Source organism: Pituophis catenifer, unplaced genomic scaffold, assembly GCF_029215685.1.
Source record: "Pituophis catenifer annectens isolate HBS135680 unplaced genomic scaffold, rPitCat1.0.hap2 SCAF_2, whole genome shotgun sequence".
Classification (NCBI taxonomy): Eukaryota; Metazoa; Chordata; class Lepidosauria; order Squamata; family Colubridae; genus Pituophis; species Pituophis catenifer.
The window spans coordinates 14128247-14151632 of NW_027256882.1; the positions used below are offsets into that span (position 1 = coordinate 14128247).

Sequence of the window (23386 nt, forward strand, 5' to 3'; positions counted from 1 at the left end):
CCCGAAGGACTCAGGGCGGTGAACAGCCATGGAATAAAACATATAAATACAAAATTTAAAATAGATTAAAACGAATTAAATAATTTGGCTGAACAAATTTAAAACCCCAATAATTTAAAACCAGATTTAAAATTTCCATTTAAAAAGGGGAGAGACTTAGGTCAGGCCGGCTTGGTGAAAGAGGAAGGTCTTAAGCACGCGACGGAAGGTACACAGATCCAGGATCCTCCGTATCTCCAGGGGGAGCTCGTTCCAGATACTAGGTGCCCCCACAGAGAAGGCTCTCCCACTGGGGGCCGCCAGTAGACATTGTTTGGCCGACGGCACCCGGAGGAGCCCCTCTCTATGGGAGCGTACTGGTCGATGGGAGGCTATTGGTGGTAGCAGGTGGTCCCGTAAATAACCAGGTCCTAAGCCATGGAACGCTCTAAAGGTGATAACCAAAACCTTGAAATGCACTCGGAAGACCACCGGGAGCCAGTGCAGCTCGCGCAGGAGAGGTGTTACATGGGAGCGCCACGTCGCTCCCGTCACCACCCGCGTGGCCGCACTCTGCACCAGTTGGAGCCTCCAAGTGCACCTCAAGGGGAGCCCCATGTAGAGAGCATTACAATAGTCCAAACGGGAGGTGACGAGGGCATGAGTGACCGTGCGTAACGAGTCCCGATCCAGAAAGGGACGCAACTGGCGGATCAGGCGAACCTGATGAACAATTAATCAGTGGAACAATTTGCCTCTAGAAGTTGTGAATGCTCCAACACTGGAAGTTTTTAAGAAGAGATTGGATAACCATTTGTCTGAAATGGTATAGGCCGGGTTTTCTGTCCAAGCAGAGAGCTAAACTAGAAGACCTCCAAGGTCCTTCTCAACTCTCTTATTCTATTCTAAGTTTTAAAAAGTGACCCAAATGGAGAGCAAGGTTGATTCGAGAGTTAGCACTGTACTCTGGCAGCTGCATTTTCTAGAATGACAAACGTTTCTAGAATAGAGGTACAGGTAGTTCTCGACTTACAACAGTTCATTTATTAACCATTCAAAGGTACAGCAGCACTGGAAAAGTGATTTAGGGTCGTTTTTTCACTTTATGACCATTGCAGCATCCCCACGATCATGTGATCAAAATTCAGACGCTTGGCAACCAACTCCTATTTATGACGGTTGCGGTCTCCCAGAATCCTGTGATCCCCTCTTGCGACCCTTGGACAAGCAAAGTCACTGGGGAAGCCAGGTTCATTTAACAACCGTGTTACTAACTTAACAACTGCACTGATTCACTTAAAGACTATGGCAAGAAAGGTCATAACATGGGGCAAAACTCACTTAAGAACTGTCTTGCTTAGCAATGGAAATTTTGGGCACAATTGTAGTCTTAATGTTGAGGATTATCTGTATAAACATATAGGTATAAAGGAAATGTTTTCTCTCTTTAAGAAATATACAAGCAAATTCACATCAAGTTCTGCATTGTAGATAGCAAGGCTTGAATCTGTGACCTTGGACTTAAAAAGCCAATGACCTTTTCCTGCTCTGCAGTTGTGTCTTCATTCATCGCTTTCCAGTGACATATTGACCCCCGTAGCAACATCTGGACCGTAACTTAAATTTGCCAAATTCATTTTCCTTGCATCAAGACATTGTGAAGGGGCAAAGAGTATTTCCAGGGCAATACTGAAGGAGAACTGACAATAATTTTCAAGAGCCCACCCCCCCCCCATTTTCTATTGCTGAAGCATAGAAGCCCAAATGCATTTTTTTAGAATAGGGCTTAGGAAATTTCTTGCACTGAAAGCTGGTACTGGTTAAGCAATCATGTCTTTAAAAGAGAAATAACCAAGCTGTGCTTCTTCCAAGCTGGATTTTTTTAAAAAATAGTTATTGATTCATGCAAATCAGGATTGTGATATTGTGCAATTAAATGGTCCTGAATTTAACTGTCTGACAATGTAGGTTAGAATCAGGGTGAAATCCAGCAGGTTCTGACAGGTTCTGGAGAACCGGCAGCGGAAATTTTGAGCAGTTCGGAGAACCAGTAGCGGAAATTTTGAGTAGTTCGGAGAACCGGCAAATACCACTTCTGGCTGGCCCCAGAGTGGGGTGGGAATGGAGATTTTGCAATATCCTTCCTCTGGAGTGAGATGGGAATGGAGATTTTGTAGTATCCTTCACCTGGAGTGGGGTGGGAATGGAGATTTTGCAGTATCCTTCCCCTGCCACGCCCACCAAGCCACGCCCACAGAATCAGTAGTAAAAGAAATTGGATTTCACCACTGGTTAGAATTAGAAAGCTTGCAAAAGAGAGGGGGGAGGGGGGAGAGAGAGGGGGGGAAAGAGGGAGAAAAGGGGGGGTGAGAGACTGACTGACTTACCTGGAAAGGAACACATTGAAATCCATCTTTCTCTTTTATCGTCACTTGATTCAGGATCAAATTCTGAGACCCGGATTCCAGAAAGATGGTCAAGGTGAGTGTTTCTTCCAGATGGTTCATCTGGATGCAGAAGTTCTCTGAGGTCTCCATGTGAATCGTGCTGGGCACCAACACCACATATTGCCTTGAAAAGAGGGACAAGGGCTCTGATTAAGAAATACGCAGAGCAAATACGGGAGGGTTTCCTAAGATTTAAGCCTGTGTTGGTGGAGATACATAACTATCACCTCTCTAAAGCAGTGTCAAAAGGTTGAATCATGGCAACTGGACCAATCTTTGTTAATCAGAAGCGTTTCGTTGCTCATCCAAGCAACTTCATCAGTCAGAGCAAATTAGTTAGGAAGAGTCAAAGAGTCATTGGAATGTACGAACTTTTGCCACACCAACTTCAGCAGTTTCTCCCCAAAATGGGTTGCAATCTGGGGAGAATCCCCTGGAGTTGGTGTGGCAAGAGTTGGTACGCTCTGACTCTCTGCCTAACTAATTTTGCTCTGACTGATGAAGTTGCTTGGATGAGCAACGAAATATGTTGGATTAACAAAGATTGGTTCAGTTGCCACGATTCAACTTTTTGACATCTTTGGCCAGGGGGAATGAGTCTTCATCGACACATATTTCTAATGCAACCTTAGCATCTTTAAGGTGTGTGGATTTCAGCTCCCAGAATTCCCCAGCCAGCTGATCTGTCCCCGTACCCACACACACACAAACACAGCCAGCCGAGGGTTAAGGAAACACTTTGGAACGCACCCAGGTCTTATCTCCCACTTGGCAGCGATAGACACACCGTCTGCCAAATGCCTTTATTTTCACAAACAGAAAGATAAGGTACTTAACGTGCAAAAAGTCCAAGCAGAAATAATATTTCTCTCCGCAGTTCCGAACGAGGCTTTAGTGACTATCCAAGGTTTACTTTTGTTCGTCACAAGGATCACTGACCACTACCCTCTATTATATAGTCTCTGGGGTGTGGTCCAGTGACTCAGTTCTAATCCCTAGTACGCCTCCTAAGCTGCTGCAAACGTTTATCACGCCTTCGGAGGCGTGCGTCCAGGAATGATGTTTCTTCGTCACTCTGATCCGAGCCAGCTGTCTCCCTATTGATCTCCTCTCCCTCGGCCGGCACCTGAGACAATGCCAGAGGGGAGGGGCCTGGAGAGGGAGGCCTGGCTGACTCCTCTTCCTCATGCTCGGAGCTTTCTTCCTCCGATGGGACAGGCTCAGAGGGCGGGGCCACAACACCAGCATGCTAGCTAGGGAACCACAGAATAACAGTTGGAAGGGACCTCGTAGTCCAAGCCCCTGCTCAAGCAGGAGACCCTATACCATTTCTGACAGATGGCTGTCCAGTCTCTTCTTCAAAGCTTCCAGGGATGAAGCTCCCACAACTTCTGAAGGCAAAAGCTGTTCCATTGGTTGATGGTTCTCTGTCAGAAAGTTTCTCCTTATTTCTAGATTGAATCTCTCCTCAATCAGTTTCCATCCATTATTCCTTGTCTGACCTTTAAGTGCTTTCCAAAATAGATTGACCCCCTCCTCTCTGACAGCCCCTCAAATATTGGAAGACTACAATCATGTCTCCCTTGGTCCAGTGGTGAAATGTAAAATTTGTTACTACCGGTTCTGTGGGCGTGGGGGTGTATGGTATTGTGGGGGGGGGGGTAATGTGACTGGGTGGGCATGGCCAACTTTTATGTTTAACTTTTCAAAGCATTTTTTCTACAACCTCTTCAGCTGAAGAGGTTGCAGAAAAAAATGCTTTGAAAAGCCTCATGATCAGGCAACTCAGCTGGGATCTCAGAAGTTTTTAAAAGCATTTTTTTTTTTTGTACAACCTCTTCGGCTGAAATTCATTCTCTACGATGAATTTAATTTTGTTAGGGCCCAGTGTTCAAGTCTGTCGACATCCATCTGGATTCTGAGCCTATCTAGGGCATGGGTCCTCAAACTACGGCCCGCAGGCTGCATACAGCCCGTTGAAGCCATTAATCTGGCCCGTGTGGGGCCACAAGGCTGCCCTGCCCACATCACCCCTGTCAGATGTAAATGCCTTATTCTCTAATGTGTAAATAGTATATGAATGGGGTATCAGGGGTTAACTTATTCTTCACTTCTTAATGTATTCATAATTCACCACTCCCACTTATAGCTCCACCCATTGTATATATAAGGAGCCACCTACACCCTTTTCCTTGCTTCTATCTGTGAATATTCAGTGAATATAGAATGCCTATTGTAAATAAAAGGAAGTATATTTAAACCTTTAACTCTCACTAATATTATTGAGTCTGATCCTGAAAATATTGCAACAAGCTGGTAGCAGAGGATGGTTAATTGACTCAATAAAAACTTAAAAATGTCTAAGAAAGATAGGCCCAACACCAGGGCCTACAGCAAAGAAATGGAAACAGAACAAGAAATGGTCAACGAATCCACAGACGCAATTTCGAGAGAGTCCGAAGAATACACCACTGAAGACGAAGAAATAATAGACGAAAATGATGACCAGGAGGAAATCGAAATAGAGAATAACGAACTCAGGTCAGAGATATTAAAACTATTAAAAAGCCAGAAGAATGATGAAAGCCTCATCGCGAACCTCCAAGAAATGCTGAAGAACAGCGGAGCAGCGAGAGAGAAAAACATCACTAATGAGAAGTCTAAAGACCCAAAAATAGTGAGTGATATGACTGCAGAGAAAGTCATTACGAAGAAGAAAAACAGTGATCCCGCGCGAAATTTTGAATGGCAGCCATCTTGGTTTCAACAGGCCTCCAAGGTGAGCGAAGCAGAGCCAATCAAAATGCTCGATTCAAAATTTCTGGCGCGAAAAACGTTATCAGACAACGAAAATGAAAAAGAAGATTCGAACTCCTCAGAAGAATCAGAATCAGAAAGTGAAGATGACTCAACAAAATCCCAAATAAAATCAGCAATGAAAACACTTTTTGCTGCATTTGGGCCAAAACTAAAAATTACCGAATTACCGAAGAAGCGAGCGAGCAAGCCGATACCTCAAGACCTGCCCGCTCCCATCCTGACTTCGAAAGCGCCGACGCCCGAACCCAGAGAGCCTTGTCGATTCCGCCCTACACCACAGACCGAAGCAAGTGCCAACGCTCCCAAAAGAAAAAGGAGAGCAGCCGCCGTCGTCAGAACTCCCAAGGTCGAACCAGAGACCGACTCGTCTGAAGCAGAGCAGAGCGAGCGAGCCGCAATGGAGAGAACCTTCCACGACGACTCCAAAGAAGAAATGGACAACGCGCATGCGCGAAACTACGCAGACGGTCCGGGAAGACATGAACTGGCGAGAGAACCACGCAGACTCGTTGCGAGCATCCCCATGCCGTTTTGCAATTTTCTACACTTGCGAGACCACGGACTGCCCCAGGTCGTAAGTAATGGACAAAATAATGTCGGAAATTTACCCAGTGACTTCCCAAAACTAAGGGTTGATGGCATTAATTTGCAAGAATGGTATCAACAACTCCAGGTTGTCTTTATGAAGGAAAATTTACTATTTTTTATCACTAGTCCCCCAAAAAGACCTTGGACTTTAAAAATAGATTGTTTACACCATAGAGCATTTTTCTTAATAATATCTAGTGTGTCTCCTGCAATGTATCATAGCATCAAACCTAATCTGACTGTTTCAGAAATTATTCAATGCATGTTTAATTTGTTTCACAGCGATAGTGTGGCTACCACCACAAGAATGTCTAAGGATTTCTTTTCATCTAGAGTGAAACCAGGGGTTTCCATAAGTGAGCATTTAATATCTTTAAACAAAATAAGAGCTGAGCTGCATTTGAGGGGGGAGGTGATTTCAGACCAAACAATGAAAAGTGTTATTATCAACTCACTTGATTCATCATGGGACAGTTTTATGTCACATTTAGACACTATCAATCTAGGATATTTATCCATAGAAAGTCTATCCAATAAATTGATAGCAGAAGACAATTCAAGAAGAAATCGTTCTAGCAATCACACAGAACACAAACCTTATAGGAAAGTAGCTTTCCAAGAAAAATATAATGAAACATTTAAATGTCACAATTGTGGATCCAGGGAACACAATAGAAGAGATTGTCCCAAAATTTCAAAGGAAAGACATAGGTCAGAATATAGGAACAAATACAATTATAGACAGTCTTCCATAGATAGACATAGATATAGAAGCCCACCAAATTACAAAGAGAATAGAGGGGGCAGAGATAATTCAAAGGATAGAAAATCTGGTTCACTGAATGGATTAAATAAACAAGACAACACTAAAATACAGCAAAATGAGAACAATAATTGGCTTATTGATTCTGGAGCAACTAATCACACCACTAATAACAAAAATATATTGTCTTCATTTACAGAAGATAAATTTGTAATAAAAGTAGCTAACCAAGAAAAGGTTCAAGTATTAGGCAGAGGAAATGTAACCTTGCCTGGTCTAGGAAAAATAGAGGGGGTATTGTTAATACCTGAAATACCTCATAACATACTAAGTGCCATAAAACTAAGTAGAGATTCAGACATTAATATAGTTTTCTCAAAGGGAAAAGCGACTTTGGAGAAGAATAAAATAAATATAGGCACTGTGATGATTAAAGGAGGCCTACCTTATCTGATAACAAAGGAAAAATGGTTGCATAACATTGATTCAAATATGGAAGATTGTATTGAAGCAGATGATGAAAATATTAGCAACAGTGACAATGATGAATGTAAAATATCTCATGATCACGCAGATGCACACAATGAAAAAAAACCAAAAATAGGTAAACCAATTCATGATGAGTGTGCTCACATCTTACATAGGAAGTTAGGACATGCCAGTTTTCCTGTAGTACAAAAAATGACTGAACACGCAGAAGGTGTCAAAATAAAAAATTGTGAAAACTATTTGGAATGCTCAGTATGTAAATCTACAAAACTAAAAACTAGTCCCAGACCAAGAAAATCTACTAGATCAACTAACAAAATTTTTGACTTAGTACACATGGACTTAGTTGGCCCATTAACTCCATCAATCACCTATAGAAAACGTTACTTCCTGACAATAGTAGACGATTATAGCCGTTATGGGTTTGTTTATACATTAAAACACAAAGATGAAACCTTTCAAAAATTTAAGGAATTTTACAAACGCATAGAAACACAACACAATATCAGAATAAAACAAATTATGACAGATAGGGGATGTGAATTCATGTCTAAAGAATTCTCCCAATGGTTAAAGGATAGAGGAATGCTACATTACACGTCTAGTCCATTTTCTGCGTTTCAGAACGGGATTGCAGAGAGAAAGAATTCCACATTACAAACCATGATTAGATGCACATTGGAGGATGCTGGCTTAAGCAAACAATTTTGGTCAGAAGCCTTACATTATTCAAATTACACACAAAATAGAACCTGGTCCAGTATTGTAAATAAGACACCATATGAAGTAATGTATAATAGGAAACCAAAATTAGCACACATGCACATATTTGGAGTCACTGCAGACGTACACATACCTAAACAGTTGAGAAGAAAGGGAGAAAACGTATCCAGAAGACTCAGATTTATGGGATATGAAACTGGCACCAAAGGGTACAGATTCATTGATAATAATAACAAATTTATAGTTTCCAGAACAGCTGTGTTCCATGAACAGGCCAACTGGTCTAAATTACATCTTAATGAAATATTTCCAAATAAATGTAAAGATACAAAATCTCATGAGAAAGGGACCATAGAAAAACAGAATATCAACAAATATAAAAGCAAAACCAAAACTTGGACAAATAGCCAACACAAAATAAAGACAGACACACTAACAAAAAAAGAAGCAAGATATTTGCATGATAACAATAGCAAACCTGAAAGAGTCATTAGAAACAACAGAAATCAAATGCCAAATAAATACAGAGATTACATAATGCATATGGATGGTGAGCCAATAACGCCTAATACTTATGAGGAAGTGTTAAAACTCCCTCATGAAGAAAAAGAAAAATGGGAATTAGCTATGAAAAAAGAGATGAAAAGTTTACAAGGATTAAATGTATTTACACCTGCAATTGCACCTAAAGATAAAACAATTATTGGTACCAGGTGGATATATAAAATTAAGAACTTAGAAGGAGGCAATACTCTATATAAAGCTAGATTAGTTGCACAAGGTTACGCACAGAAATATCCGGAGGACTATACTGACACGTATTCCCCCACTGTAAGAACAGAGAGTGTCAAAACAGCTCTAGTGGTAGCATCAGCACTCAATCTTGATGTATTTCAATATGACATACAGACTGCGTATCTACACGCAAAACTAGATAAGGAAATATACGTAAGAGCACCTCACAGTCAATACACCAACAAAAATGAAATTTGGCTGTTGAACAAGAGTTTATACGGATTAAAACAATCTGGTAAAAGATGGTATGATTGTTTAGTAAAAGTACTTAAGACCATGGATTTCAACGCTACCACTGCTGATAACTGTTTCTTTGTCAAAAAGGGTGATGATTACACTGAATTTGTGTTGATTTATGTAGATGACATTTTATATATAGGAAAACACAAAGAGAGAAGAGAAACTTTTGTAAATAAGTTAAATGAACATTTCTCGTTGAAATCTCTAGGTAAAGTGAACAAATATCTTGGTGTTCAAATTAATAAGACTAGAAGGGGATTCAAACTTAATCAGAGAGATAAGATTATAGAACTTTTAAATAAATGCAATTTAAACAATGCCAAACCCTGTGATACTCCTATGCAAACTGATTTTCTTAGAAATACTGATGAATCTTCACCTGAATTCAAGGATAACACATTTTATAGATCAATCATAGGTTCACTTCTTTATATATCTAATTGGACTAGACCAGATATCGCCTTACCACTCAATTTATTATCCAGACACGTCAGCAAACCAACAATGTATCACTGGGAAGCTGTTAAAAGAATTTTAAGATATCTGAAAAGTACACTAGATTTTTGCTTAGTATTAGAACCTAGTGATAATAAAGAACCAAAGCTTGCATGTTATGCAGATGCGGACTGGGCTGGAGACACATCATGCAGAAAAAGTACATCTGGTTATATTTTTCTCTTAAATGACTGTCCAGTTTACTGGTATACTGGTAAACAAGAACTAGTAGCCACTTCAATGACAGAAGCGGAATATGTTTGTTTATCCAAAGCTGCAAATAACCTTGTATGGTTTAATGATTTAATTTCAGATGTTTGGAAAAAACCTGCTTTGCCTTTTGTTATGCATGAAGACAATAAAGCAGCCATTGAAATATCTAGATCTGATGCCATTGGACAAAGGTCCAGGCATATAGATATAAAATTTAAACATGTGAGACAATTATCTCAGGATGGATTTATTAAAGCAGTGCATTGTGATACTTCAGAACAATTAGCTGACATATTGACAAAGCCTTTACCTTCTAAGCAACACAAATATTTAACATCTAAATTGTATGTCTTGTATTGTCCTGAATCTGAGTGTAATTGGTGTTGTATAACGAATCGGCATTTAGAGGGGGATTTGTCAGATGTAAATGCCTTATTCTCTAATGTGTAAATAGTATAAGAATGGGGTATCAGGGGTTAACTTATTCTTCACTTCTTAATGTATTCATAATTCACCACTCCCACTTATAGCTCCACCCATTGTATATATAAGGAGCCACCTACACCCTTTTCCTTGCTTCTATCTGTGAATATTCAGTGAATATAGAATGCCTATTGTAAATAAAAGGAAATATATTTAAACCTTTAACTCTCACTAATATTATTGAGTCTGATCCTGAAAATATTGCAACAACCCCACCCACTCACTGGCCCCCACCCTTCAGCTGAGCACAGGATTTACCTTTGCAAGCCCTGCGGGCTGGAACTGGAAGGTAAGGCCAACGTTTTTGGCCGGCAAAGTGCTACTAGAGGCAGGGGAAGCCAAAAATGGGCCATGTGGAGGCCCCGGGAGGCCTCTGTATGCCCCGCTTTTGGCTGGCAGAGTCAGCCTGGAGGCAGGGGAGGCCAAAAATGGGCCTGTTTTTGACCAGCAGAGTGCTTCTGGTGGCGGGGGAGGCCAAAAATGGAATGTGTAGAGTCCCCGGCAGACCTCCACATGCCCCGTTTTTGGCTGGTAGGTACTACTGGAGGTGGGGGAGGCCAAAAATGGGGTGCATGGAGGCCCAAGGAGGTCTCTGCACGCCCCAGTTTTGGCTGGCAGAGTGCTACTATAGGTAGGGGAGGTTGCTTCCCTCCCCCACCCCCCCCGCCACGGCTTGTCTGCCCATCCTCCCACTCAGTGCTCAGCAGTTCCAGGGCATTGGCTGGTGAGACTGTCTGTCCCCAAAGGAGGACAGCCGTCTCCGCCCCTGGAGAGAAAGGTAGACAGGGCTGGCTGGCCAGCAGATCAGTGCCGCTAAGCAGCCTTGGGGCTTCCTCGGCAGATCCACTCTGAGCAATGCCTACCAGATGCGTGGAGCCCTTGCCTGAGCCTGTTGCGCGTGTTCGGCATGTGCAGAGGGAGCTCCAGGGGAGCCAGCAAGATTCCAAAAGCGGATTGAGATTGCCGCGATGCGAATAGAATGGAATGGAAATAGGAGAGAATGGAATGGGAATAGGAATAGGAATAGGAATAGGAATAGGAATAGGATGGGATGGAATAGCAATAGCAATAGCAATAGCAATAGCAATAGCAATAGCAATAGGATGGAGTGGGAATGGGAATAGGATGGAATGGAATGGAATGGAAATAGAAAGGAATGGAATGGAATGGAATGGAATGGAATGGAATGGAATGGAATGGAATGGAATTCAAAGTGGTATCCCAGGGCACTGCCAGGATTGAAGAAGATGCCCCAGGATCCAGTCTCATCTCTGTACCTATCAAGCATTCCATGTCCTGGTTTCTCTTCCCCACCCCCATTTGCTTTTCAACTTTAGTTGTACTTGAATTTTTAATTTCTCCAGAGGGGCTCAAATAGTGGAAAGGAGAGAGGGGGGGGGAAAGACACACACACACACACACACACATGGAGGGAGGGAGGGAAAGAGAGGGAAAGAGACGAGAGATAGAGAGAGAGAGAGAGAGAAAGAAGACACACACACACGCACACATGGAGGGAGGGAGGGAGGGAGGGAAAGAGACGAGAAGAGAGAGAGAGAGAGAGAGAGAGAGAGGGAGAGAGACTTATTGATTGTAAGCTCCTAGGGGCTGAGAAGAATTTCTGCAAAACTGAGTTTTCTGAAGCGGACCACCAGACTCCTAATACAACTTTAAAACGATCTAGTAAAATGAAATCAACCAAAAGAGCAACATGCAAATAAAAGCAAATAAAACATCCCCAGGAGCAAAACAAAGTAAAGCTTAATTTGTGTGTACTATTTAATGGAGTGTTTAACTGGCCACGCCCACCCAGTCACATGATCGCCTAGCCACACCCACCCAGCCGGTTCGGCCCTTCAATAGTCTGAGGGACTGTGAATTGGCCGCCTGTTTAAAAAGTTTGAGGACCCCTGATCTAGGGTGTTAGTTATTTCGGCCAGCTTAGTATCATCTGCAAATTTGATAAGTTCTATTCTTCTATTCTCTCATCTAAGTCATTTATGAAGATACTGAAGAGTACTGGCCCCAAGATGGAACCTTGTATTACCCCACTGCTTATGTCCCTCCATGTAGACATAGTACCATTAAAGGCTACGTATACAGAGAGAGTAATGTGTACATGTGTGTTATGTATGTATATGAGAAAATATATATTTTCTTTTGAGAGCAGGCAACAGAATTTCATTTTTAATGTGGGCCAGTGTGCTCACAAACATGAGTGTGTGTATGTGTGTGTGTGTGTACCTGTGTTTCCCTGAAAATAAGACTGGGTCATATATTAATTTTTGCTCCGAAAGAGACATGAGGGCTTATTTTCTGATTAGGGCATATTTTTTTTTTATTTATTTATTTATTTATTTATTTATTATATTTCTATACTGCCTTTCTCCCGTAGGACTCAAGGCGGTGTACAACCAAGAAAAATATAGACATACAAACATCATAAAATTGCTAATTAAAATTATTACTTAGTTTGGCCAATTAAATAAAACCCAGAATTAGATAACATTTTAAAAATCATTCCATTCCAACACATTCCAACCACACTAAGAAGATCACAAGACAATCCAAGAACTTGGGAGAAGTCACACATTGAAAAAAATTAAACAACTACAAGCCAATGACTTTGAAATGGACAAGTGATATAATTCAATCTCATCTCATCACAAGATCAAAGCATAAACATTCTCTTCCCCAAAAGATATACAAATTAAATATTAGCCAGCATTGTAATGAAGCCAAGGGCCAGATTTGGTATGTGCCAATTGGAGCTAAGTATTGTTAGCCTTGAAAAATGATCAGGATAGATGACAGCACCTTTAAATTCCTGACCGGGATCTTTTCTGTCATTAGGAACGAATGGATTTAGTTTTCAGGAAGGGATATTCCAACTGGAAACTGTATCTTAAAATTTGAATTCTTGCCCTGAGCCAAGGAATAGACTGGATGTTCTCAAGGATTTCTTTCTTCTTAGTACTTGTACTTGTAAAATGGAAAGATGCACCTGTTTGTCTGCCAATGAGCAATTTGTGTGGTCTTTACACAAGTCCAGACTATATTCATATTAATTCATTTGTGCTCCTAGGAAACTCTTCAAAGGGAGGGAGGGAGAGAAGGAAGGAAGGAAGGATCAATAGATGGGGTACACAAATGAAACTACTATCTTTAAAATAAGCACTAAATATATGTTGCAGAAATGATCTTTCCATTTTCAGGAAAGGACTGTGGTCTTGTCTAGCATTATTTTATGTTATTTTTACTTATTTATTTTTCACACTTCTGAACACCCATCTCCCTCAAAGAGTATATCCTGTACATTATGCTCCAAAGTCGCATTGCATTCTATGGGGTCCTTTCTCAGTTATATAAATGAGATGGCTATCCCTCCACCTCCTAATGCCACCTCAGTGTCCAAAGGCAAAATGAAAACTAATCAAGAGGCAACTGGACTTTCTGGTTTTTCTTTGAAAAAAAGTTCTGCCTCCCCTCACCCCTCGGCACCATCCCACCAAGTATCTCTGGGGCATCGCTCCTCCTTAAGTTTCCTTTTGAAAATCCTGGACTGAGAGATGCTTACTTTAAAGATAAAACAGAGGAGTTTAAAGGCTAAATCTTTCCCAGCCAAAGAAGACAGAAAGGGAAGAAGCCTGAAGAAATCAACTTACAGTTTGGGGACAGGAGCAGGTACAGTGGTCCTGAGGACGGACAGCAGAAGAAGAAGGAAGAGGTTTTTTCCATGTTGCCAGCTTTCCCCCATAATATTGAAGAGAGAGGCTGGCTGCGAAGCTGAGCTGAAAAGTATGAGCTGTTCCCTCCTCAGGTCTGGTTGTGGACTGCCCCTCTGCAAACAGTGCGCAGAAGAGGTAAAACCTCCTGGGGACAGTTCTGATTTCCGAGCCCAATAGTGGGTCCTTGCCAATGTTCAAGGCCAAAAGAGGACACTGAGGTGGAGACTGAAACAACACAACTTTATTCTGCACAGAACAAGGATCTGGGGAGATTTCCTTTGAAGCCTGTGTAACCTAGTGGTTTACAGCTGGATTTTTTTTATACCTTCAAACCCCAAAACTCAAAAACCAGAATGTCACAGTGACATGTGTCGCTATGTTTTACTCTTACATACAGTTACAAAAGATGACATACAAGCTTTCCACCAGCTTTCCTAATACAGTATAACTATCATTTCAGCCAATGCTTTTGTGAGCTTTATTAAACTTTGTCTCAATATAAGACACAGAAATAAAGACCGTAGAAAACCGGGAGAGGTAAAAGTAGGAAAGTGAGAAAAAAAGTGGGAGATAAAGAGACAAAAAAGAAAAAAAGCAGACTTCCAACTTTTTTGGTGCAGTAAAATTCAGGTAGTCCTCGACTTACAACAGTTCATTTAGTAGAATAGAATAACAGATTTGGAAGGGACCTTGGAGGTCTTCTAGTCCAACTCCCTACTCAGGCAGGAAACCCGATACCATTTAAGTAAATGGTTGTGCAATCTCGTGGGTGGGTGGGTGTGTGTGTCATGTGTATGTATGTGTTATGTATGTGTATGAGAAAATACATACTTTCTTTTGAGAGCAGGCACCAGAATTTCATTTTTAATGTGGGCCAGTGTGCTCACAAACATGATTGGTATATGTGTGTGTGTGTGAGAGAGAGAGAGAGTGGGGGGGAGAGAGGGGGAGGGAGGGAGGAAAAGAGAGGGAGAGAGAGACTGACTTTGTTCCTTGTGTAATGGCTAAATGGAAAGAGGCTGTGAAGCAGGGGATATGAAAGTTTCCAAATTCTTTGCCTATTTTGACTTGCATTCCTGTATTGTCTCCCACAGTGCTGCTTTTGTTAGACTGGACTATTTTTCCTCCCTTTCATGTGAAAACAAAGGAATTAAGCTGTTCTGCTTTCTCCCTGCTGCCCATCACCATCTTGCCATCTTCTCCCATTAGTGAATCTATCATTTTCTTGATTTCCTTTTTATGTCTTAAAAGACTAAATGAAACTTGTTATCCTTCCTAAGTTCTTTCTTAGTTTGTTGAAGTAGCTGTCTTAAAAATCTAAAACACTAGTCTGACTTTGTTCAGTTACCTACATCATTATGATGAATTCCAGTACGACTTGGGTCACTCTCTCCCAAAGTTCCTGCCTCTTCAACCCCCTCTATCATTTCATCTCTGTTAATAAGAATTATAGAGCTGATCCACTAATTCCCTCCTCTACCTTTTGGATGATAAAAGTTGTCAGCCAGGCATGTCAGGAACCTATTCAATCTCCCACTCATGGCAGAGTTTGTTTCCCAGTTGAAGTCAGGAGAGCTAAAGTCCCCCATTACTGCCCTGGTGTTTCCTGCACACCTCAGCTGGCTGATTAGCAAAAAGTGCATCTATTGCCTCTGCTTGGTTGAGTAATCTGTAGTTCGCACCTATAGCCATGACATTTCTTTTTCCCTCAATATTCACCCAAATACTTTGAAGGCTTTCATCCCTGACATCATGTATTTCTATGTAGCTGTAGTAATTCTTTACATACATACATACATACATACATACAAACATACATACATACATACATGCATACATAATTTCTGTGCAGCTATACAGGTAGTCCTCGACTTACCACAACTGAGCCCCAAATTTCTGTTGTTATGAGACATTTGTTAAGTGACATTTGCCCCATTTTACAACATTTCTTGCCATTGTTGTTAAGTGAATCACAGCAGTGGATAATTTAGTAACAAGGTTGTTAAGTGAATCTTACTTCCCTATTGATTTTGCTTGTCAGAAGGTTGCAAAAGATGATCACATGACCTTGGGACACAGCAACGGTCATAAATATGAACCAGTTTCCAAGCATCTAAATTTTGATCACATGATCTTGGGGATGCTACAAAGGTCATAGCTGTGGAAAATGTTCATGTCACTTTTTTTCAGTGCGGCTGTAACTTTGAAGAGTCACTAAATGAACTATTGTAAGTCAAGAACTACCTATAGTAATTTTTTACATACATATTGTGTTTCCCCGAAAATAAGAAACTGTCTTATATTTTTTTTGAACCCCGAAATAAGCGCTTGGCCTTATTCTTGGGGAGGTCTTATTATCTTAGGGCGCGTGGAGGAAACCAGAGGAAATGGCAGGGACCGGCTGTGCATGCATTTAAATATTTTCGTGGAGGGCTTATTTTCGGGGGGGGAGCTTATTTTAGTGCATGCATTCAAAAGCCAGATTCGGCTTATTATCAGGGGATGTCTTATTTTAGGGGAAACAGGGTACATCTTTACATACTATGCATACATATAACTATTGTTACTCCTGTTGGATCTGTTTCTATTAAATAAATTATATCCTTTTAGTAATATAACCATGGGCTCCATCTCACCAAGTTTCAGTGATAATAGCAATGTTCATCCTCAGGTCTATTAAGTTTGTGGAGGGGGAAGGATTAAAATTGACTTGCAGTTCCAGTAAAATAGGTGATCATCCTGTCAACACAACCAGGGAAGCCTGCCAGTTAGGGGGGAAAACCAACAGATTTACTCTTGGCTTTGCACTCTGGCCAAGGAAACTGTGGCTCTTGTGAAAGACAGGGAGGCTTTGGAATGTAATTACTTGTTTGGTTGATTAGATGAACACAGTTGGAAGGGACTTTGTAGGTCATCTAGTACAACCCCCACCCCCACCCAAGCAGGAGACCTTACACCATTTCTGACAAATGGCAGTCTAAACTCTTCTTGACAGCCTCCAGTGATGAAGCTCCCACAACTTCTGAAGGCAAGCTGTTCCACTGGTTGATTGTTCTCAGTATCCGAAAATTTCTCCTTATTTCTAGGGTTATTGGTTCGATTTATTTATTGGTTCGATTTATATGCCGCCCTTCTCCGGAGACTCAGGGCGGCTTACAATGCGTTAAGCAATAGCCTTCATACTTTTGTATATACCTGCTTAGTAGGGCTTTCGCCCCCCCCCCAAGACGTGTTCTTTTTTATACAAAGTCAACTTATTGCCCCCACAATCCGGGTCCTCATTTTACCTACCTCGAAAGGATGGAAGGCTGAGTCAACCTTGAGCCTGGTAAGATTCGAACTTGCAGTAATTGCAGGCAGCTGGTGCTAGTTAACAGCACTTTAGTCTGCTGCGCCACCAAGGCTCTTCTTAAATCTCTCCTTGTTTAGTTTCCATCCATTATTCCTTGTCTGGCCTACAGGTGCTTTGGAAAATAGCTTGACCCCCTTCCTCTCTTTGGCAGCCCCTCAAATATTGGAACATTGCTATCATGTCTTTCCTGGACCTTCTCTTCACTAGCAATGCCCAGTTCCTGTAATCATTCTTTGTATGTTTTAGTCTCCAGTCCCCTAATCATCCTGGTTGCTCTTCTCTGTACTTTTTCTAGACATCTCAACATCTTTTTTATAGTATGGAAAACTGGATGCAGTTCTCTAGGTGTGGTCTTACTAAGGCTTTATACAATGGTATTGATGCCTCACTTGATCTTAATTGTATCCTTCTGCTAATGCAAATTGGGATTGCATTGGCTTTTTTGGCTGCTGCTGCTGTACACTGCTGGCTCATATTTAGCTAGTTGTCCACTAAGACTCCAAGATCCCTCTCATAGTCACTGCTATTAAACCTAGTTTCACCCAATCTATATGTGTACTTTTGGTTTTCTTGCCTAAATGTAGGACTTTACTTTTCTCTACATTGAATTTCATTTTGTTAGATAGGGCCCAGTGTTCAAGTCTAGATCCTGGAAAAATTAAAGGAGCTGGCCAACGTTACTTTAGCCTGGCCCAGCCCACCACATCCCAGTGGACATGCGCACTTGCAAAAACAAAGTATCAGGCCTAAGTGGCTTTGGCCCGGTCTACCTCATCCCAGCAGGTGCACATGCAAAAATGAAGCATCGGGTGAGGCTGAGCACTGTGGCGAGAGGCCCGGTGAAGAGGCTATGCGTCCGCAGGCTAGGCAAAGAGGTTAGGCGGCCTGAAGCCAACAAGCTGAAGCTGTTGCCGGGCAGACTTGTTCAGCCCCGCCCAGCCACTTTGCCTAGCCTGCACACACACAATCTCTTCACTGGGTCTCTCACCTCAGTGCTCAGCCTCGTGTCTTTGCTCTCCGGCCTGGTCTCTGTGCTGTCCAGCATCACCTCTTCACCTGGCCTCGTCAGGTGGCACCAGCAGCAGTCTTGAGGTAAGTGGATGCCCCCTTGGGGAAGCAGGCCTGGGCTGGGCTGAGGGATCCTGATGCTCGACGGCTGGACTGGATGCTTGGCCACTGCTGCCCAGGGCTCTGGAGTGAAAGTACAAAGTGGAAGGCCTTGAGCCTTCCTTCCAGTTTGTACTTTTACGTCAGAGCCCTGGGCAGCGAAGGCAATGGTGGGATTCAGCTAGCTTGCATCCGTTCGGGAGAACCAGTAACTAACTTTTTGTGCAGTTTGGTGAGCCAGCTGAAACTCACCATGCCCAGCCCCTCCTTGTCTCGTGTGCGCACGAGTGGCTAATTTGTGGCTCGGACAGTCCTCCCCAAGGTAAAACTCCACCTTGTCCCCTCCACAATTCCTCTCCCTCCTTGCTCCCCCCGTCTTCCCAATATTGTAAGGCGCCTGAGGCGTCAGCTCTGAGATGAAGATTCAACTGAGCAACTCCAGATTGAATTCTTGGCAAGTCGTGAGGTCAGGGAGGAGGGATGTTGGTGGTAGTCGCAGTGTCGTGGTTTTAGGGAAGCAATACAAGCAGCCAGGTAGGCACCACCTCGTCCGACAGCAGTGTTACCTCCCCCCCAAATACACACACACACACCCTGTATCTGAGAGTCTGAATGATCCATTCCAGTTTAGGAGGGAAAGCGAATGTGACCTCAGAGAAGTAGCCCTGTGCTCCTCGACGTCGTCCCTAAACTCCAGCCGCAGAGCTTGTGATGCAGGGCTGCGAGGAATCGCTGACGCGGGAAAAGAACACGGGCGCGTGGGCTTCCCGCCTTTTCCTCCCTGCTTCCTCCGAGGGACAGGGTTCTCCCCGGTTCCTCTCCCCTCAGCCAGCGCTCACCCGACCCCGCCGTCGCCCTTGGGGGCACCCACACCGCAGTAATGCCAGAGCGTGCCTCTGCAGGGAGCCCTCCTGAATCCCAAGTGGCTGCCTGCTTCAGGTTGCCGCATGGTTGTTAATCGAAGCTCCTCCGGGCTTTTGGGCGCCTTCGTTTTCCCCACCCTCCACCCCAATGGCTTCAGCCTGAGGAGGAAGCACTCGTTCCTCCCTCCCCCCACTCCGCCTCCCAACGGCTTCTGCCTGAGGAGAAAGCGCTCCAGCGTTTCGGGCGCGCTCGTTTCTCAACGCCCCCCCCCTCCCCACAACGGCTTCTGCCTGAGAAGAAACGCTCGTTTCTCTGCCTGAGGAGGAAGCGCTCGTTCTCCCCCGCCCCCAACGGCTTCTGCCTGAGGAGGAAGCGCTCGTTTCTCCCCCCCCCCCCAACGGCTTCTGCCTGAGGAGGAAGCGCTCCAGCGTTTCGGGCACGCTCGTTTCTCAACGCCCCCCCCCTCCCCACAACGGCTTCTGCCTGAGAAGAAACGCTCGTTTCTCTGCCTGAGGAGGAAGCGCTCGTTCTCCCCCCGCCCCCAATGGCTTCTGCCTGAGGAGGAAGCGCTCGTTTCTCCCCCCCCCCACGGCTTCTGCCTGAGGAGGAAGCGCTCGTTTCTTTCCCCTCCCCCCCCCACGGCTTCTGCCTGAGGAGGAAGCGCTCGTTTCTTCCCCCCCCCCCCAACGGCTTCTGCCTGAGGAGGAAGCGCTCGTTTCTCCCCCGCCCCCAATGGCTTCTGCCTGAGGAGGAAGCGCTCGTTTCTTCCCCCCCTCCCCCATGGCTTCTGCCTGAGGAGGAAGCGCTCGTTTCTCCCCGCTCCCAACGGCTTCTGCCTGAGGAGGAAGCGCTCGTTTCTCCCCCCCCCACAACGGCTTCTGCCTGAGGAAGCGCTCGTTTCTTCCCCCCCCCAACGGCTTCTGCCTGAGGAGGAAGCGCTCGTTTCTCCCCCCCCCCCACAACGGCTTCTGCCTGAGGAAGCGCTCGTTTCTTTCCCCCCCCCCCCCACAACGGCTTCTGCCTGAGGAAGCGCTCGTTTCTTCCTCCTCCCCAACGGCTTCTGCCTGAGGAGGAAGCGCTCGTTTCTTCCCCCCCCCAACGGCTTCTGCCTGAGGAGGAAGCGCTCATTTCTTCCCCCCCCCCCCAACGGCTTCTGCCTGAGGAGGAAGCGCTCGTTTCTCCCCCCCCACAACGGCTTCTGCCTGAGGAGGAAGCGCTCGTTTCTCCCCCCCCACAACGGCTTCTGCCTGAGGAGGAAGCGCTCGTTTCTCCCCCCCCCCCACAACGGCTTCTGCCTGAGGAGGAAGCGCTCGTTTCTCCCCCCCCCCACAACGGCTTCTGCCTGAGGAAGCGCTCGTTTCTTCCCCCCCCCCCAACGGCTTCTGCCTGAGGAGGAAGCGCTCGTTTCTCCCCCCCCCCCCCCCGCAACGGCTTCTGCCTGAGGAGGAAGCGCTCGTTTCTCCCTCACCCACCCACCCCAATGGCGTCAGCCTGAGGATTGTAGCGTGGTGAGAGCGGCGCAAACTGGTCCCATTCCCGTCTCTGCCGTGTGGGTGATAATTTGCTGCTTGCTATGCCTCCGAGTCGCTCACCCCTTAGGCTTTGCTGTACTGGCGAAGAAGAGGCTCTCCTGCAGTGCCAGCCGTCAAAGAAAACACCGTTCCCTCCTTCCCTCGGGAGGTTAGGTGGCCGAGCGGCCGGGAAGCGAGGTTAAAATGCCAGGTATCTCCAGATATTTTGCTGATAACTTTTTTTATTATAAATATTTTATTGTACATTTTCTTTATAATACATCACATTTCCAATTTTGCAACGACAGTGTGGTGGCTGTATCTGGTCTTGATTATAACCAATATTCTCTTAATCATAAATTTATAGTCTCTTTTAAATGCATAGTGTTGTACGTCATAGTTATAAGCATTATTTTCATAATTGTATCATATATCTCTATATATCTCTCTCTTTTCCCCTACTTCCTTCCCCTTCCTTCTCCCTTTTCCTCTTCTCGCCCCTCTCCTCTCTCCTCCACGTCCTTTTCCTTCCCTCTCTCCTACTCATCTCCTCTCATCCATTTCCCTCTCTCCTTTCCCCTCTCTACTTCCCTCTTCCATCTCCTTTCTTCTCTTCCCTCGACTTTTCTCCTCTCCTCTGCCCCACTCCACTTCCCTCTCTCCCTTCATCTCTCCACTTCCCTTCCCTTTCAACTTTTTCTTTTCCTTATTATATATGAATTTACATTTCCCTACAAGGTACAACGTATTTTCCAGGTACCATCTCTTTTAAGTATAACTACATTTGCTTGAAATTTCATTAGAAGACACAGCCACGGGAAGGGGCTCTCCTCCTGCAGGGCCAGCGGTCCCTGTCCCCCTCAGGAGGCTAAGCGAGCTGGGAGGTGAGGTTAAAATGCCAGGTATCTGCAGATATTTTGCTGATAAATTGATTCACATACAGAGACCCTCCCTGTTCATTTTGTAACTTTAGTGTTTCCCAACCTTGGCAAATTTAAGCTGTGTTGATTTCAACTCCCAGAATCTCCCAGCCAGCATCGTAGGGAGAATTCTGGGGGTTGAAGTCCACATAATTTAAAAGTAGTCAAGCTTGAGAAAAACTGCTTAAGAAATGATCAGCCCTAGCTGTCTCTCTGGATTGGGGCTAACAAGCCATCTCAGTTTACTCACATGACCACTCATGGGAGAGGATGCTGATGGGCATCCTCTCCCATGAGCCCTCATCCCCTTGCCCCCTGGGCCCCCAAAGCACACCATGCTCCAAGGCTTTGTGGAAAATATCTGGAAGTCAATGGAGGGGTGCTTTGGATTTCTTCCCACCCCCCAAAGGATAAAGTCACCAAGGGGACATGAGGGATCCAACTAGCATTGCCTACAAAAGCTAAATTTTGGATGGATATTTCAGGCATTTTGAACTCTATTTCTGGGTTTCTTGGATGTTGGAGAGTTGTTGGGAAAAATGGAGATTGTGGTGCCTTTCCTATTTGGGAAAGCTGGATTGTGTCTTGTTTTTTTCCCCCTACAATCAGAGACACTGAAAGACAGCTCTGAAAATACCTATTAATTATTATTAATAGATATTATTAATGAAAATATGCACTCAATAAAGTTTTGCATTCAGAGATTGGATTGTCTCGATCGTGCTTGCTTTGATTAGGTTCATCAGTAGGAACGTTGACAGTTGGACTGAAATGAGGAAAGTCGGTGGAGCGACAGCAAAGAAAGTTTAAAAAAAGAGGAAGAAGATAAACTTTAATATTTTATAAATGAAATTCTGGAACACACACACACACACAAGTACACACAGACTGTCCCCAGGCATTTGCAGGTACTTTAAAAAAATCCAGAAGAAAGGCTTGAAAAAACATACAAAGACAGTAGCACCTTCTCAAATATATTTATATTGCTATTTTCAATGTACTGTAATTTTCTCTCTCTCTTTTCTCTTTTTATGACCCTGTAATTCCTTTATAGGTAATCCTTGATTTACAACATTTCATTTAAGTGACATGACCATTTTTCACACTTACAATAGTTGTAGCATCCCCATGGTCATATGATCAAAATTCAGGTGCTCTGGCTCATATTTATGACAGTTGTACTGTACAGTTGTACTGTCCTGGGATCATATGATCACTATTTGTAACCTTCCCAGCTGGCTTCTGACAAGCACAGTCAATGGGGGAAAACTAGATTCATTTAATGATGAAGCATGCTTCGCTTAACAACTTGCAAAAAAAAGGTTGCAAAATGAGGCACAACCCGTTTAACAACTATCTAGCTTACAGTGGTGGGTTGCACCCGGTTCGCACTGGTTCTATAGAACCGGTAGTAAAACCAGCAGGAGGCTCCGCCCACCAACCCCAACGTCATCAAATGTCATCTGCGCATGCAAACCGGTAGTAAAGGTAAAGGTAAGTAGAACCCACCCCTGCTAGCTTAGCAATGGAAATGTTGGGCTGCACTGTGATCATAAGTCGAGGATACTGTATGTTGTCCCTGTTAGGATATGGTTTGAGCCTAACAAGTTGTCCAGGCAATATATGTGTACTGTAACTTTAATCTGTAAATGTATTATGTTACTTTAAAGGTTTTCTTGCTGATCATTGTAATGCTGAGTCATGCTGTAATTAGGTAATGACTGGTTGTGAGAGTATTTAAGCAAGGTATTGTAACGTGTTCAGTTTGGTGATATGCTACCAGAATATGATATGCAACCATTGTGTGAGGAGCTGAGATGATATGCCACCATAGTGAGGAGTTGCTAACATTCTGCTAATCATCGTTTG

General features: G+C 43.8%; 1 protein-coding gene across 4 annotated transcripts in view; it reads right to left on the bottom strand.

Moving 5' to 3' along the window:
• LOC139311779 (alpha-2-macroglobulin-like) overlaps positions 1-13839 on the bottom strand; it is a 78884-nt gene extending 65045 nt beyond the window's left edge. For 3 of the 4 annotated variants that reach the window (XM_070936290.1, XM_070936289.1, XM_070936288.1), the window contains exons 1-2: positions 13701-13838; positions 2367-2550 (exon numbers count right to left, since the gene is read on the bottom strand). In XM_070936290.1, the coding sequence (XP_070792391.1) occupies positions 2367-2550; positions 13701-13792 (276 nt within the window). In that variant the 5' untranslated portion in view covers positions 13793-13838. Of the gene's footprint in view, positions 1-2366; positions 2551-13700 lie in introns of all 4 variants that reach the window. The other variant, XM_070936287.1, reaches the window with a different exon arrangement.
• Between the last annotated feature and the right edge of the window lie 9547 nt (positions 13840-23386).